Below are 16626 nucleotides of genomic sequence, written 5' to 3'. Positions count from 1 at the left end.
CATGCTCATACCCTGCGTCCTTCAGTAGTGAGCAGATTACATCTGGTGAAATTTGTCCATGTGCGGTTACTCTCAGGATGCAAGAACCACCGCCCGCTCTCTGTACATATTTTTGTGACCATTTCTGCAAAGAACCAGAAGTAAACCAAAATGTGTTACTAAGAGGAGCATCAATATGGAGTCCAGAGACATAGGGAACAGCTTCATTTGTTTGTCGACTGAAGCTTTTCACCATGTCTAGACTTCAAATATCTTGATAATATTTGCTTCTCTTAGCAACATTTTTAGACATGATATGTCATAATACTCCTGTCTTGTATTTATGTTGTGCTTTATTTATTTATACACATTTTTTTATGAATATATATTTTTTTCTCCTCTTTTTTTTCTTCTCCATGCATTTTTGTCCTGTCGTTTGGTTATTTAAATGTTGTAAGTGGTTCAATTGTTAAAAAAGCACTGTTTCTGCTGGGGTTTTTTATGTAGAGCAAAATAGTAGCTAAAGTATTTATTTATTATAATATTTTATTGCTATTTTTCCAAGCAATTTTTAAGATTAATGTTAGAAAGTAAATAGCTTTCATACAAAATTGAACGTGGAAAATGTTATTCATTCATTTGAATTAATTTAATACTAATCAAATTTTTTTAATAGTAAAAAAATCACCCCTTTTTTCTCTCTTCATGTATCTTTTTCTATTGTTATAAGTGTCTGGATGTGTTCGCTTAGTTCTGTTTATGTTTTTTAAGTGGTTAAAATAAAAATGAAAATGTCTTTAATATTGAAAAGAAGCTAATCCATTCACCATTTCTTACTTCAGGGCAGAAAATAAGTCTTATAAGCGTTTTAATAGCCATTTAGCCTATGAATTTAGCATGAGTTGACAGTGAGGGGTAATAGAGCGGAAAAACTGACAATGGCGTATTAGGCAGGTGAGTGGAAAGCACTTACATTGAACCTTATATAGGTGAAAAGAACCTTATACTGAACTCTGATATTCACCTGTAGGGTCAAAGTCCTGGAAATAGTCAGGGCAGTGCTGCTCAGAGGTGACACCAGCTTCTGTGTCGTCCCAACACAACCATCCATCCCAGGTCCTGTTGCACACCGGGCCAGCTAGATACGGGGGAAAAAGCCCAAAACATTTATTGGTTTCTATGGAGACTTGGAAACTGTAACTTCCTGTTATTTTCATTACCACTATTCTAAGTTCTATCAGTCTGTTCCAAAACCTAGTCCCCTATAGGTGTGCTGCAGCCTATGGAAAGCGTTCCAAATCAGTCGTGTCTTGTTTAGGATGCTAAGTTCTACTAGGTTTTGGAACAGAGCTAATATTTCACAGCTGTCCTGTCACCCAGTGGGGCCAAATGCACTCTTCCTAACAGAATGAATATGAGCCACCTGAGACTTTGTGTGTTCTTGCTACTGTCACAGTTTGCAATATATACTGTATGAGGGGGTTATTGAAAATCAAATTGAATTATTATTGTTATATATTATAAATTTTGCACAACACATTTGTGCTACAGTGCTTAAACATGTTTTAACATTGAAATTACACATATAAGCTTTGTCAGGACACATAATAATACAACTTGATCTCAGTCTTGTAAAAACTCTAATACAGGTATGTAAAGTGTCTACCTCTTTTGTCTTGACTGTTGTCCTTCATAATCTTCTGATAGCACTCGAACTGTGCCGTCACAATCTTGTTTCTGGTAACACCGATGTCATGGTACACATTTTGAGGATGTTGTTGCTGGCTTTCGTTTACCTCAGGACTGGCTAAAACAATGAACTACAAACAACAGGCAAATTAGAAAAGTAATGTCTGAGAACAGGCTAATTTCACAAGCAATCATCTTAATCAAGCTTCTTTCCTTAGATGTATGAGACATTACTGCATTATGTAGTTGTTCTTTAACTACAGACACTATATACAGTTGTGCACATAAGTTTACATAGCCCTTGAAAAATATGCAAAATGTTCATAATTTTCACAAAATAAGAGGGATCATGAAAATCGTATGTTATTTTTTATTTAGTACTGTCTTGAATAAGCTATTTCACATAACGGATGTTTATATATACTCCACAAGACAAAATAATAACTGAATTTATAAAAATGACCCTGTTCAAAAGTTTCCATTGAATTTTAATACTGCGTGTCATTTCCTGGATGCTCATGTTCATAATTTTCACAAAATAAGAGGGATCATGAAAATCGTATGTTATTTTTTATTTAGTACTGTCTTGAATAAGCTATTTCACATAACGGATGTTTATATATACTCCACAAGACAAAATAATAACTGAATTTATAAAAATGACCCTGTTCAAAAGTTTCCATACCCTTGAATTTTAATACTGCGTGTCATTTCCTGGATGCTACACGACTGTTTTTATGTCTTGTGATAGTTGTTCATAAGTCCCTTGTTGGTCCTGACCAGTTCAACTGCCTGCTGTTCTTCAGAAAAATCCTCCAGCTCCTGCACATTCTTTGGTTTTCCAGCATCTTCTGCATATTTGACCATTGTTCCTGTGGCTAAGTGGTAGGGCATTGTGTTAGCAGTGCAAAGGTTGTGGGTTCAATTCCCAGGGAACACACATAATGATTAAAAAATGTATAGCCTGAGTGCACTGTAAGTCGCTTTGGATAAAAGCGTCTGCTAAATGCATTAATTTAATTTAATTTAATTGAGGGACTCATACATAACAATTACAAAAGGTGAAAACATTTACTGATGCTCAAGAAAGCAACACGATGCATTAAGGATAATTTACCCTGATCATCCAATTAAAAAAGTTTACACCCCCCGGCTCTTAATGCATCGTGTTGCCTTCTTGAGCATCAGTAAATGTTTTCACCTTTTGTAATTATTATGTATGAGTCCCTCAATTGTCCTCAGTTTGAAAAGATGGATCTCAAAATCATACAGTCACTGCTGGAAAGCAGTCAGATATGCAGAAGATGCTGGAAAACCAAAGAATGTGCAGGAGCTGGAGGATTTTTCAGAAGAACAGCGGGCAGTTTCACTGTTCAGGACAAACAAGGGACTCATGAACAACTATTTGAACTATTTTGCTATTTAAACTTTTGAACGGGGTCATTTTTACAAATTCAGTTATTATTTTGTCTTGTGAAGCATATATAAACATCTGTTATGTGAAATAGCTTATTCAAGACAGTACTAAATAAAAAATAACATGCGATTTTCATGATCCCTCTTATTTTGTTAAAATTATGAACATTTTGCATTTTTTGCAAGGGGTATGTAAACTTATGTGCACAACTGTATATGGGACAAGGGATTAAAAAAAACATTGTAAAAGTTTCCATATAGTCACTTTGGTAAATAAAACACATGTAGTTGCAGAAACCCCCATATCTTCCATATACACACTGAACAAAATTATAAACGCAACACTTTTGTTTTTGCCCTCATTTTGACAGATTTGTGAACAATATTTGAGAGAAATAGGCCTTTTGTGTACATAGAAAAAGTCTTAGATCTTTGAGTTCAGCTCATGAAAAATGGGGGCAAAAACAAAAGTGTTGTGTTTATAATTTAGTTCAGTGTATATAGTATTTTTTTGTGTTTTGTCATTATTATTAGTTTTTTTTAATGTCTTTATAGTTTTTCATTTTTATTTTAGTTTTAGTTATTTTAGTATATATATATTTAAACAAAAAAAAAGTGTTGCCTTTGCAGCTAGCAAAAAAGTAATATTTCAGTTAATGTTTATTTTAAGTAACTAAAATGTATATTATGGTTTTAATTTTAATTTTACTTTCACTTTTAATTTTAGTAAACTATAATAACCCTGCTCCAAACAGGTAAACTCATTTACTCACTAGTTCGCTTTTACAGCCTCATAATCACATTCTTGCAACTCAAACCTTCAGGAAAAAACTTTTTTTTTTTTAAATAAAGAATTAAAGAGTTGTCAGAAGCTTAGTGATGGTGACATTAATTTGTGAAGATTATCGCGATGAACAAAATGCATAAGTATTATGAACTTTTATTGGTCACAGAGCTTATTAACTGCAATAATCCGAAAGCCAATGAAAAAATCCTATTGGGTTTTTGTAGATGGAACCAGGGTGGTGTTAATTTCTGGGTTGACCAACAAAAATACGTTATCACTGCAGCACTCCATATTTTAAAACTAGAAATCTTATACATGTTTATAAAAATGATGCGGCAAAGAATCTTTCACCTTTGTGACAGATCCCAGCAGAAACAGACAGATCATCCAGTAGCTAGCTGTCATCTTCTTTGGCATTTCCAACGACCCACTATCGATCTGCAAGGAAGGTAATGTCAATAAAACACTGTGCACATTTCTAAGGGCTCTTATGCTGTTATTGACACAAACAGAAGTAGGCTACCTGTCTTCTTTTCTAGCCTATTGCAAACATAGTTTTTTTTGTAAAAGACAGTACACAGAATCTCTTGGATTACAATTTGCAACTAGATGGATGTACGGTTACTTCCTCTACAGCGCTAATTATGTCTCTATTTGTTTCTCTGTTTTTGCAACGGGATTGGCATCCCGTGGTAACTAGAATTTACGCAAGCTTTAGTCTGGATTCAGAACACCTGAGAAGAGATGATGCCAACCCCTCAGAGGACCTCAGATGATGCCAACCCTGAAACAACATACAGAACTACCACATTTTGCTACAAGTTTGATTGCATCATATAATAATTGCTGTTAATAGTGTTCATCGTCTGTTTTATTACGTCTTAAATTGATTTTTCCATACATTTCTGCCATATGTACATTAATTGACAGTCACCACTGATAAGCTACCACTAAATATTGTAGAAACTTAATTTGCTGTAAAGTTGCTTTGCAATGATTTGTATCGTGAAAAGCGCTGTACAAATAAACTTGACTTCACATAGACCCACACCCGCCATGCATAAACATATAGACACACATGCACAGAATACAAATTAATAATATTTGAAGTTCTTCTCTCTGATGGTTACTTCAGTTCTTATAGCACTTGTCAAGATAGGCTGAAACAATATAACTGTGTGTTAATGCAAATGAATCATAAAATCATACGTTTTTTAATCAGTTCACTTAAATAGACTGTTTGAACTGATTCATATCATATGCCCTGCATGTGTCTAATGGGGCAAATTAGTCTCATGACAAATCCTCAACTTAATGGACAAATAAAATCATTGCAATATTCATAGTTTTGCTTAATTATATTACCAGCAAAACCATTGTAAATACAGCTTGAATATTCACTCCTCAGCTCTAGGTTATTTTTCACAGTTTGTGATTCTAGCCAGGTCAAACACAAACTTTAACCTAGATTGTGCAGTTTCTTTAAATCCCAGTGGTGAAAAACAGTTTAGTCAATGAGGGACCCTCATACGCAATAGAAAATATTGTGTAAAAAAGAGCAGCTGATGTGAAGAAACGTTCCCAGATATTACTAAATAATGTCCCTTGATTGCTGACTTGGAAGTTATGGCATCTCTTCAGGTCTGTTTGGACTTATGCTACTCATATTGGGTCACACTCTTGCAGGAGTGTAGGGAAAGCAAAGGGGGGTATTGCAAATTAGAAACAGATGGTGAAAGCCAGTCGTAATGTTACCCACAATGCAGCATATCATGAAACAGCACTGGCTGATCCCAAGGACCAATGCTTGTCGCGTCGTCATTGGCTGCAGCTGAAATAATGGTGTTTACTTTTCCATTTGAGGGAATAAACATGCAGGCTAGAGCCTTTGAGTACAAGCACATGGGAGGAAACTGGATATGTGTTATGGTCATTTTAACTGCTTGAATTTGACACAGATAAATCATCTCAGTACTCAGGAGATGAGGCGAGATGGAGCAAGTTCAGTTTGTGCTTTTTTTTTTATAATAGCCTCTGTTTTGCACCATAGCTGTTTTTAAGATGTTGTTGACATAAAAAATAGTTTACATTTTTTGAATACAATAACATACACTATATGTACTGTACAATCTAGTGGTAAACTGATACTGAGTTTTTGATGGCTGATGATGCCTAGAGCAGGGTGGCCAATATATATCACACTATTTCATTTAATAATAATAAATTATTACATACTATTTAGTTTAATGTAATATTTACTAAATTAGAAGTAATTCATATAAAAATAAAAATGAATAAATATGGGGAAAAATTAACTACTTAACTACTTAAGAACTTAATACTAATAAAAAATAAATCTGTAAAATAAATTGTAAAAAATATGTAAAATATATATACACACACTTTATTTTAAGGTACAATTCTCACTATTAACAAACCATTAACTATGGCTTTTGCCTCAACAAACCCCTGCTTATTAATAGTTAGTAAGGTAGTTGTTAAGGATAGGATTATGGATGTAGAATATAGTCATGCAGAATATGTGCTTTATAAGTACTAATAAACAGCCAATATGATAGTAATAGGCATGCTAATAACCAACTAGTTAATAGTGAGAATTGGTCCCTATGTTACCATATATACTGTATACAGTATATATGGTAACATAGGGACCAATTCTCACTATTAACAAACCATTGACTATGGCTTTTGCCTCAACAAACCCCTGCTTATTAATAGTTAGTAACGTAGTTGTTAAGGATAGGACTATGGATGTAGAATATAGCCATGCAGAATATGTGCTTTATAAGTACTAATAAACAGCCAATATGATAGTAATAGGCATGCTAATAACAACTAGTTAATAGTGAGAATTGGTCCCTATGTTACCATATATACTGTATACAGTATATATACAAAAAAAAAAGGGAAAACACGCCTAACTGGATATAGGCTACAGCAGTCGCGGCTTAATTAAATGTCACAACAGGCAGCTCATATATATATGTGTGTGTGTGTGTGTATGGTTGTACATTCACATATATGTAGTTTTTTTTGTGTGTGTTTGGCTTAGTGTCATGTTAGAATCATTATTATACTCATACCTTTTGTTCTTTAATATTTTGAATAGTTTTTAGCTTTATTTTTTTGTTTTTCATTTAAATGTTACGTTTTGAAATTTTGTTGTATGCATTTGTCATTTTTATTTAATTTCTTTATTTTTAAAATGTGTATAAGTAGTATTTATAAAGTTTTAGCTTTTAGTTTTGGATCTGTTTTTAGTTGTTTTAATACTACAATTAATTGCTCCTGTTGTCCTTTGGATAAAAGCGTCTGCTAAATGACTAAATAAATAAATAAATGTGTGTGTGTATATATATATATGCATTGGAGTTGTAACAGTCCCCTTGACTTAGTCACCATGTACACAAGTTGCCATTTTCCTCACACTTATGAAATCACATGGTACCACAAAAATGCCACCATAACAAACAAATCATGTAATTAGTTTAAACCCCATTATTGTATTTGACACCAGCTTTGATGTAATCAGTGTGTTTTAATTATCAATCACTGCTGTCACTTGAATACTCAGTTAATCGTGCAAATCCCTAATCCAAATCCCAGGAAATGCAACTTGATAATTAAGCAATTCAGAAAATTTACTTAAATACTTTACAGATCATTAGGTTGAAGTTGAAATATATCTGAGTTGAGTACTTTAGTGCCCTTTTTTTCAAAGGATTGAAATGTATCTACTGATTCATTGCTAATTCTATTTATGATAAAAACAAGACATGGCTATCAGTTATTTCCATACATCCATAAAGTTAACATCACAGTGAATAATACATCACTTTTTCCTTCTACATGATTGTGGCAGAGGTATTGTAGCACCACCAATGATTTGCAGCTGGGCTATAACAATAAATAAAACTGTGCAAAATTGGTTTGAGGGAGTATTTATAGATGAATAATCAGAATTTGCCATATTACATGTGCTTGTTTGTGTGTTACTTACCATCATGTAGCTTTATAGTCCTCTGATTGTTATGCATGTGTGTGGATAAATCTGCCTGCAAACTGCATTTGAGAGAATTTGAAGAATTATTTCCCAAGACTTCACACATGAGCCTGCTTTATTCATTTGTTTCCTCATTTTAAGGTAATCTTGGCAACGTTTTACTAATTTGTTCACTAGTTTTAGGTAAACTACAACAAAAACTATATTATCATTCTGTTCTTTTTATTCTAAGTATGCATTTGTGTTATGTTTTATTAAGATAACTGCTTTGCATACTTTTAAACTTTTGCTTTTGGTTTTGCTTTCATGTGATTTTAAAAATGTTACGGTTATAATTATCGTACTTGCTCCCATCTCTTGATTCCACATCCCCTTGTTTTATGCTCATAAGGAACTTTACATTTATAAAGCAACGCCTTTTTGTAGTACTCTATTTACCTCAAATGAGGGAACAAATTATTTAAACTTGGGCATGATTTAACAAAAATGAGGGAACAAATTATTAATATGTGAGCACACATTAAGTCATCAGAATGAATTCTTTACTTGTATCCACAATATGTTCCCCTGTATGTCATGAGATGCTCCATACACACCAGTACTGTGGTGAACATGTTGAAATTCTTTCACTTTTGCTCTGATCAAAATACATTTGTATTGTTGTCACTGCAGAAGTTAAATCGTTCATGTGCCACATCAAGTGGAGAACAATTCAGAATGAGCAGGAAATAATCGAGGCTAAGTGCACGCACTCCTCTGAGTAATGAGCAGTCTCAATCCAACCTCAATCCAGTCTCAATCCTTACTTAGCCAACAAACGGAAATCCAATAATGCTTCCTTTAATAAAACTTGTTGGGGCCATTATTCATAAGCGAAAATGACACTCTTTCCTGCAAACATGCAATCTGATAAATGGCTGAGCATTCCAGACTATTTTGCTTGTGTGTAACCTTATTATAGTTGCAATCGATAGACAAAAAAGGTCACTTTGTTAGTCAGGCAATCTCCATATATACCTCACAGGGTAATATAAGACTTTGGCATGTGTGGTACTTAATGCAGCAGACCAGGTATCATACATTTATTGATCACGTGCGATGTCTTATATTTATACGGGGAAAAAACTATATTGGCACAGGACTGTGTACTTGTGTATACTGTAGATTTGTAAGGAATCTTTCTTTCTGCTTATCGGCACTATTGATTTGAATGCAGTTGAAGCTTGTAAACATCCTTCAGTGACCAAAGGATGTTTGCTTGCTGTCCAATTTCCTCCTGAGCATTCACAATTACATTTTCCTATTTTCAGAATAACCCCGGCTCGCTCAGAACTCCCACAATGTGATCTGCAGCGATTAGACTTATCGCTAAGCTACATGCTTGACACAGACCCAGTGGCACATCTCTGGATGTAAATATGCCCTGCATACAATTTGTATTAATCTAATTTCCATTAGAGATGCAAATGTAAACATTGCAACTGTGCACTCAAGATAAACACTCCTTAAAAGATATTGAACTGAAATCCAAGAAAAGTCTGCCAATAATTACTCCTAATGTTATTCCAAACTCATTTGCTGCTATTTTTGACGTGGAAAACCAAAGAGGAGTTTTGAATAATTTTACACAGCTCCATACAATGGCTGTCAAACTACAAAAAGGACACCATAAAGTAGCCCATATGACTGATGCACTCTATATTCCAAGTCATTTGAAGTCATATGATAGCTAGCTGTGTGTAAAAATCTTCAAAGTTTCTCTGTTTGTGTTCCAGAGAAAAACAGCATGTGTTTTGGAACAGCTGAATTATTTCTGTCTAGCACCAACATTTCTTCTTTTAAAAGCGGTTTGACAATCAGTTGCATATTGTAAGTGTAATTCATGTAGACTAGGGGTGGGCGATATGACCAAAATCTTATTTCACAGTATGAGAAATTTTATTTCATGATAACGATATTTATCTCGATATAGCTACTTTTACTTTTTATTTTTTGTTATTAAAAATAAGAAAAAGAAGCAAAATACAAACACAATAGAACAAATAAATATAAAAGAAACTTTTAATTTATTCAGCTACAGTAGGTTTATTTAACATGTAGTAAGAAATATTACAGCAATTTAAAATAAAGTGTATAAATAAAACACTGCATAGTCTTCACTGTATCAATTTAAACATGAACTGATTTTTCTTAAAGATCCTAAAGTGATTCAGTCAAGTGCAGTGAGTGATTAACATTAATAACGACATACAGCAGCAGGTAAATAAGCCAGCTGTCCTTTTAAGACCAACTGCACGATTCCAATATAGGCTACTGATACACATCCGGTTTTCACCCAACTGTAGGGTGACCATACGTCCTCTTTTCCCCTGACATGTCCTCTTTTTGGACCTAAAAAAAATGCATCCAGCCGGGATTTCTTAATCGCCCAAAATGTCCGGGATTTGGCAGTTTTCTTAATCTCGCTCCCGCTGAATCTCTGACCATTGCCGCCTGCTCCCGCAAAACATGCGTTTCGCTCCCACGATTTTTGCCGCATCAGGGAGCCGATCTCAGTATTTAAATCCCTTTTGAATTATCATTCGCACTGTTCACTTTCACTTGACATAACTGTGTGCGTATTTAACCAATCAAGCACAAAAGATATGCCGGCAAATCTATGCCAAAAAGAACCGAGTGCACCAGTTATGTTTACGCGCAAGGTAAATTGCTTACGCGAAAGGATAACAGATCCACACGTGAGGAAACGGGAGCCTGCAAGCTCCTTTTAACTCTTTCCCCACCAACATTTTTGAAAAAAGTTGCCAGCCAGCGATTTTGATGATTTTCACTCAAATTTGATGGCCTCCTGTATGAATCACTATATGAATATTTGAATATGCAATACACCAAAATAAAGATCAGAGCCTCTACTTTGAAACAAAACAATCTGTTTTATTCTACCTTAAAGCATTCTTTTTTTATCAACACTTGAATGTAGGTAGGTTTCATAAAAATGCATAATTTTTGAGCAAAAAGGTGAGAAAATCACATTTTTATCAGAAACTACATCTGGATAATATTCAGTACGATTATCAAAGCATAAATCCAGTAAATCGCTTCCATTAACACCTTCAAAGCTTGCACAGACATATACCACTTCCTGGATCAACATTTTACTCCGTAACATTATGCAGTTTTCATTCATGCTGTTAATTGCTGATGATCGCATTATTTTTCATATGCATCTGTTTACATAAGAGATCGCTCGTTTCTCCGTCATGTTTAGTGGTCGACCGATATATCGCCAAGGCCGATATATCAGCCGATATTTGGCATTTTTCAAATATCGGCATCGGCGATAAGTTTTTCTGTTTGGCCGATGCGTTCGAGGCAGGACTTTTATTCTGACGGCGCTAAGAACGGCAGCACCAGAACACACAGTGCTCACTGCTCTCATTCTCCCTCTTGTTCGCTGTCGTCGTTAACAGTTCTGTCTAATATGGATAAAAGTCTGTCTAATAATCTGATAGAACTGTTAAACAAAGGAATTAAAATGTATACAAAAAGTATTATAACGATTGCTTATATATTATTAGTAATAGAAAGGCAAACATTATAATACTTTCTCGTTTGCCGTCAGCATTCAGCAAATACGCATTTATATAATTTAAACAAATCTTTGAATGGCTAATGAAAATGTAATTTCACAAACCTTGCAAACTTAATCGAATCCAGTTGTGAGATCTTGTGAAGTGTGCATGTGACCTGCATGATCGCGTGTTCTCTGCGTGGCTTTAAACATTAAATTTGTGATTTCAAATTATGCTGCGCTTCATGCTTTTGCCCACTGTCATATTCATGTCATTTTCACTGTGTGCTGTATGTAAAATGAGTGTTACCTTGGCTTTATTTGAAAAATATAATTCCCAATGCACACAAACTTCCCAATGCACACAAAGAGTGCTCTGTTGGTTACAGTTTACTTCCTTTTTAATTATATTTTGATTAAATATTTATTTGTGGAAAATACTTTGTCATCTAAAGTATAAGTATGTTTATTTTACAAATAAATTTTTTAATGATTTCAAATGATTTCAAATTTCTTAAATATTAATTAAAATAAATACAAATATATTGGCTTTATATCGGCCATCGGCCACCCTGCTTTCCAAGAAATCGGCATCGGCTGTCAAAAAACCAATGTCGGTCAACCACTAGTCCTGTTCACATGTGTTTTTGTTTGGGAGGTTTTGTACTCGTTCAGAAGATGCGTAATAGCGCCCCACAAGTGTGTAACAGTGAAAACACGAAAATCCGTAAAAACTCGTCTTTGGCGGGGAAGCGTTTTCTTCTAAAAGACTTTCTTCTACAAGCCCTAGCGAGCGAGGATATGTCTCATCGCACGTGTGTGATCATCCCCCTCATTCTCACGCTCCGTATCTGGTCTGTTGATAAAGCAATGTCTCAGGTCACATGTGAATTATGGATTGCCTTTTCTCAGGCATCCAATCACAGCTGACTTCCGGAAAAGGGGAAGTAACCACTGGCATTTGAGATTACAATTAAAACAGCAAGTCCCGCCCTATGACTGCCAAAAATAAAAGTGTTCTCGCGAGCAAAAGCAAGCATGTGAAAAAATACGGAGCACAAGAATGAGGGGGATGATCACGCACGTGAGATGAGACATATCCTCACTCACGAGGGCAAGTGTTTAAAAAGAGCTTGCAGGCCCCCGTTTCCTCACGCATGGATCTGTTATCCTCTCACAGAAGCAATTTATAGTCCGCGTAAACATAACCGTGCACTCGGTTCTTTTTGGCATAGATTTGCCAGCATAGTAAGAGATCTGTTTTCATGATTGCATGCTGTGAGAGAGGCTAGAACAAACAATAAGCCAAAAACCAAAGGGAACAAAGAACAGAATGACTGGCAAACAAACAACCATTACATTCAACAACTCACAAGGAACTAAAGAAAAACTAGGGCTATATATACACACAGGGGGCTAACAAGCTTAACAAGATAAGACACACCTGGGGAGACTAATCAAGGGGAACCAATGAACAAGCGGACTGCAAACTGACTACAAACACCACAGGAGACAGGAAGTGATATAAAAGTCCAGGGCAAGGCACAGAGAGCATGAAACAAAAACAAGAAAGAGTTGATTAGTGAGGAGAGCAATCACGTTTATTTTCTAAAACCAAAATAAAACAACACCTCAAAATATCTTTCAAAAAGGTCTCTTCAGTATAATGGATAAATAAAATAATGTTAAGTAAAAGTAAAAAGCCGAAGCCTTCTTGCACTTGATGTGCTAGTTTCAGCCTCATTGCAAGCTGCAGTCATGTCCTCATCTCATATATAAAACACCTGCGATTCACAAAGTAGCCTTGTTGAAAAGTTTGGGTAAGTAAGGGCAAAATGCACAAGATGCAGTACTTTCAGTGACCTGTAATAGGCAGTCTTTTGTAGCAGAAATAAGCTGCTGCAGAAAAAGCTATAGGTCCATGTAAAATGTACTGTGTAACTGCAACACTTATTTCAAATGCAGTGGAGCAAAGAGTACAGATACTCATTCAAAAATGTAGTGAAGTAAAGAGTAAAAGTTGCTAATATCTTTGATACTCAGTACAACTACAAAGTATCCGAAAAGATACTCAAGTACAGTAACTAATTACATTTACACCTCTGCCCAGCTGTAATCTGCCACCTGATTTGCACATAACAGCCCAAAACCTTCAGGTGCAGTTTACTCCTTTAAACACTCACTCCACCCCTTTGTTTTGTCAGGGCACCTCAAACCCTCAAATGATCCTTTCATGTGTTTCCACTCTTTGAGGATTTTTTTATTTTATTTTTTTTTTGGTTGCAGCTGATATGTATTAGCTGAACATGAAAATGAAGCCAACATTGTCTCACAGCTTGCCTTGGGCACAACCAGATGTTGAGCTTTACAAAGCGAATCATAATGAAGTCATGCAGATGCTGGAGAACACGACTGGTGATGCTGTCAGAGAGAAAGCTGCTCTGAATTGTCTTATAAGGCCTAAGTAGGAGGGTGGGTTGTAGAACAGGCCTTTAGAAAATGGCAAGCTTTTACTTTCTCTGATCCCTGTGCTCTTCCACACCCCTACACAACTATCCGTCACATGTGCAACAACACATATGATGCTATCAGTTGTTCTGCTTTATAGGCAGTAATGGCTGTGATGCCTGTAACAGGTAAATAGCTGAGTTTAAAAAAAAAACTCTTGTACCGTCTCTAACAGTACTGTACTTCAGTGGTTCATAGCTGATTTTTCTTTTTGATTTCAGTATTTTTTTTTCTTTATCTAACAAAAGCAAATAAAAAATAAAATCAAGCTTCAAAATGTAAAATGTGCAAAAGTATGATCACAATTATTACCATATACCATTTTTATTCATGTTGCAAGTAAACTTATATTTAATCAAATCTGGGCCATTTTCTGTGTTGTTAAAGATAAGAAGCCTCAAATATCGGAAATGTGTTTAAAAATCATATCACCGTTATTGAAAAAAATTATATTGCGATACATATTGATATTGAATTATTGTCCAGCCCTACGTCAGCCCCTATATTTCAAGGTCAACTTATGATGGTTTCAACAAAAGCAGCTAATGCAGCGACAATATGAGGGATTATGTAAACCTGAGCATCAGGTTTGTCTAGATATTACAAAAGAGGGTGTGAAAACATACACTGTAACACAAGCTGAGGAAAATACCAGTAATTTAACTTAAAATAGAGTCCGAGAGTATGAAAGACCCATATAAAAAAGTAGAGGATTAAGTAGAAAAGTATGCATGTTTAATTCAGTCTGAAAGCTACACCAGCATCTGCCAAATCAGGTCAGCAAATTGCTATTATGAAACACAGCAGCTAACTACCTGGACAGATCTGCGAATGTTAATACTCGGTAATGTGAACCACCCTTTCTTGCCTAGTACAGCTGAATATGCAGAACCCCAAGGGCGACCATTATCCTGCAGTGTGGCTACTGATACAAACAGCCCAAGGAGAACAGAAATAAAACAGGGTGGCAAAAAGCCAGTCATATACAGTTACAAAAATACACATTTAAATATAAAGCCATCACAAGCTGCTCCAGAATAACACTTGCAGAGAAAATACATATTTAAAGATATTTCGGGGCTCAAACCATAATCCATATGGTTTGATATTGTTTATAGTGTATATAGTGTATTGTATATATAGTGTTTAGCTGACAGCATATTCTAACTTTTAGTGTGTAACATTGGCAAAGAAATTCCTTTGAAAATGTGGCTGCTAAAACACAGTTCTTTCTAGTATTATGCATTATTGCATTATTCAAAGAATGTAACACAGATGCCCATATGCAAGTTGCTGCTCTTGCAATTAACGTATTTTTGTTTGAAGGAATAGTTCACCCAAAAATGAAAATTTGCTGAACATTTACTCACCCTCAGGCCATCCAAGTTGTAGATTAATTTGTTTCTTCATCAGAACAGATTTGGTGAAATGTATTATTACATCACTTGCTCACAAATGGATCCTCTGCAGTAAATGGGTGCCGTCAGAATGGCAGTCCAGGCAGCTGATAAAAACATCACAATAAACCACAAGTAATCCACATGACTCCAGTCCATCGATTAATATGAAAAGCTGTGTGTTTGTCAGAAACAAATCCATCATTAAGGTATTTTAACATTAAACTTTTTATGCTTCTGGCCAAAATGCCAGTTCATAATCCATAATAACTTTTCCTCCAGTGAAAAAGTCCATCCCTTGTTGTTTTGCACATCAAAATCCACCAACATATTTGTTTAGAACTGTTCTGGACTGTTTTCACTTGTAAACAGTGCTTGATCTGTGCATATTTCTTTCCTGATTCATACAAGATGACTTCCACTACAGAAAGCAATGTTATGGATAGGGCTCATATTTTAGCCAGAACAGCAATGGTTTGAAGTTAAAAATGTCTTGATGGTGAATTTGTTTATTACAAACATGCAGCTTTTCACTTCACATAACAATTGATGGACTGGAGTTGTGGGAATTATTGTAATGTTTTTATCAGCTGTTTGGACCCTCATTCTGACGGCACCCATTCACTGCAGAGAATCCATTGGTGAGCAAGTGATGTAATGCTAAATTTCAGGACCCGCCGCTGCTGAGGCTTTATTTGCCGCGAAGCGGGGAAGAAAGTGACGTCGCGAGGTATCTCGATGAACATTATTTTTCTGTCCATAACCCTCCAGCTCAGGTGAGCCTTCCTTTCTTCCTGTTTCCATACACTGATCAAGAAGGAATGGAAGAGGCAGTTTTTCCCTAATGCATCCACCGATTCCAGCATACGAGTTATGCCAACATCGAGACGATGCGCGAAAGCGGTTCTGAGAAGATGCCCCTATAGAGAGAGACGCTGGCCAGCTATCTCTCTATTGGTGAGACGTCCTCTCTTAAGACTCCCTCCTTGACATCTCGCTTGAATGTCAGGGCATACGCAACTGCAGCAGGTCGGGCTGGCGCTTCATTGCACACGATGGTGATGCTCCAAGCATATCAGGCTGACCTGCTGAAAGACCTGGATAAAGGCGAGGGCCTTTCTCCTGATGAGGTAGCTGAGTGTGCCGCACCACGGATCTCGCTCTCTGTGCTACTAAGCAGGCCGCCTCTGCTAGTGGCAGGTCCATGGCGTCTATGGTAGTGACGGAGGGACATCTGTGGGTGAACCTAGCAGAT

General features: G+C 35.8%; 2 protein-coding genes across 3 annotated transcripts in view; one reads left to right on the top strand and one right to left on the bottom strand.

The window, feature by feature from the left end:
* Positions 1–16626, top strand: part of LOC107584160 (PTB domain-containing engulfment adapter protein 1) — a 195956-nt gene that overhangs the window by 9650 nt on the left and 169680 nt on the right. For both annotated transcript variants that reach the window (XM_016270652.1, XM_016270651.1), the window contains exon 2: positions 4234–4320. The gene's annotated coding sequence lies outside the window, so the exon portion shown is untranslated. The remainder of the gene's footprint in view (positions 1–4233; positions 4321–16626) is intronic.
* Positions 1–16626, bottom strand: part of LOC107584159 (calcitonin gene-related peptide type 1 receptor) — a 42676-nt gene that overhangs the window by 9581 nt on the left and 16469 nt on the right. Inside the window, exons 2-5 of the mRNA XM_016270644.1 lie at positions 4223–4309; positions 1646–1799; positions 1004–1117; positions 12–124 (exon numbers count right to left, since the gene is read on the bottom strand). Coding sequence (XP_016126130.1) covers positions 12–124; positions 1004–1117; positions 1646–1799; positions 4223–4288 — 447 coding nt within the window. The 5' untranslated portion in view covers positions 4289–4309. The remainder of the gene's footprint in view (positions 1–11; positions 125–1003; positions 1118–1645; positions 1800–4222; positions 4310–16626) is intronic.

The sequence above is a fragment of the Sinocyclocheilus grahami genome, unplaced genomic scaffold (assembly GCF_001515645.1).
Source record: "Sinocyclocheilus grahami isolate Dianchi unplaced genomic scaffold, SAMN03320097.WGS_v1.1 scaffold57.1, whole genome shotgun sequence".
In the NCBI taxonomy this organism is placed as follows: domain Eukaryota; kingdom Metazoa; phylum Chordata; class Actinopteri; order Cypriniformes; family Cyprinidae; genus Sinocyclocheilus; species Sinocyclocheilus grahami.
Note: the sequence above shows the minus strand (reverse complement) of the source record. Positions and strands in the feature narration are given on the sequence as shown.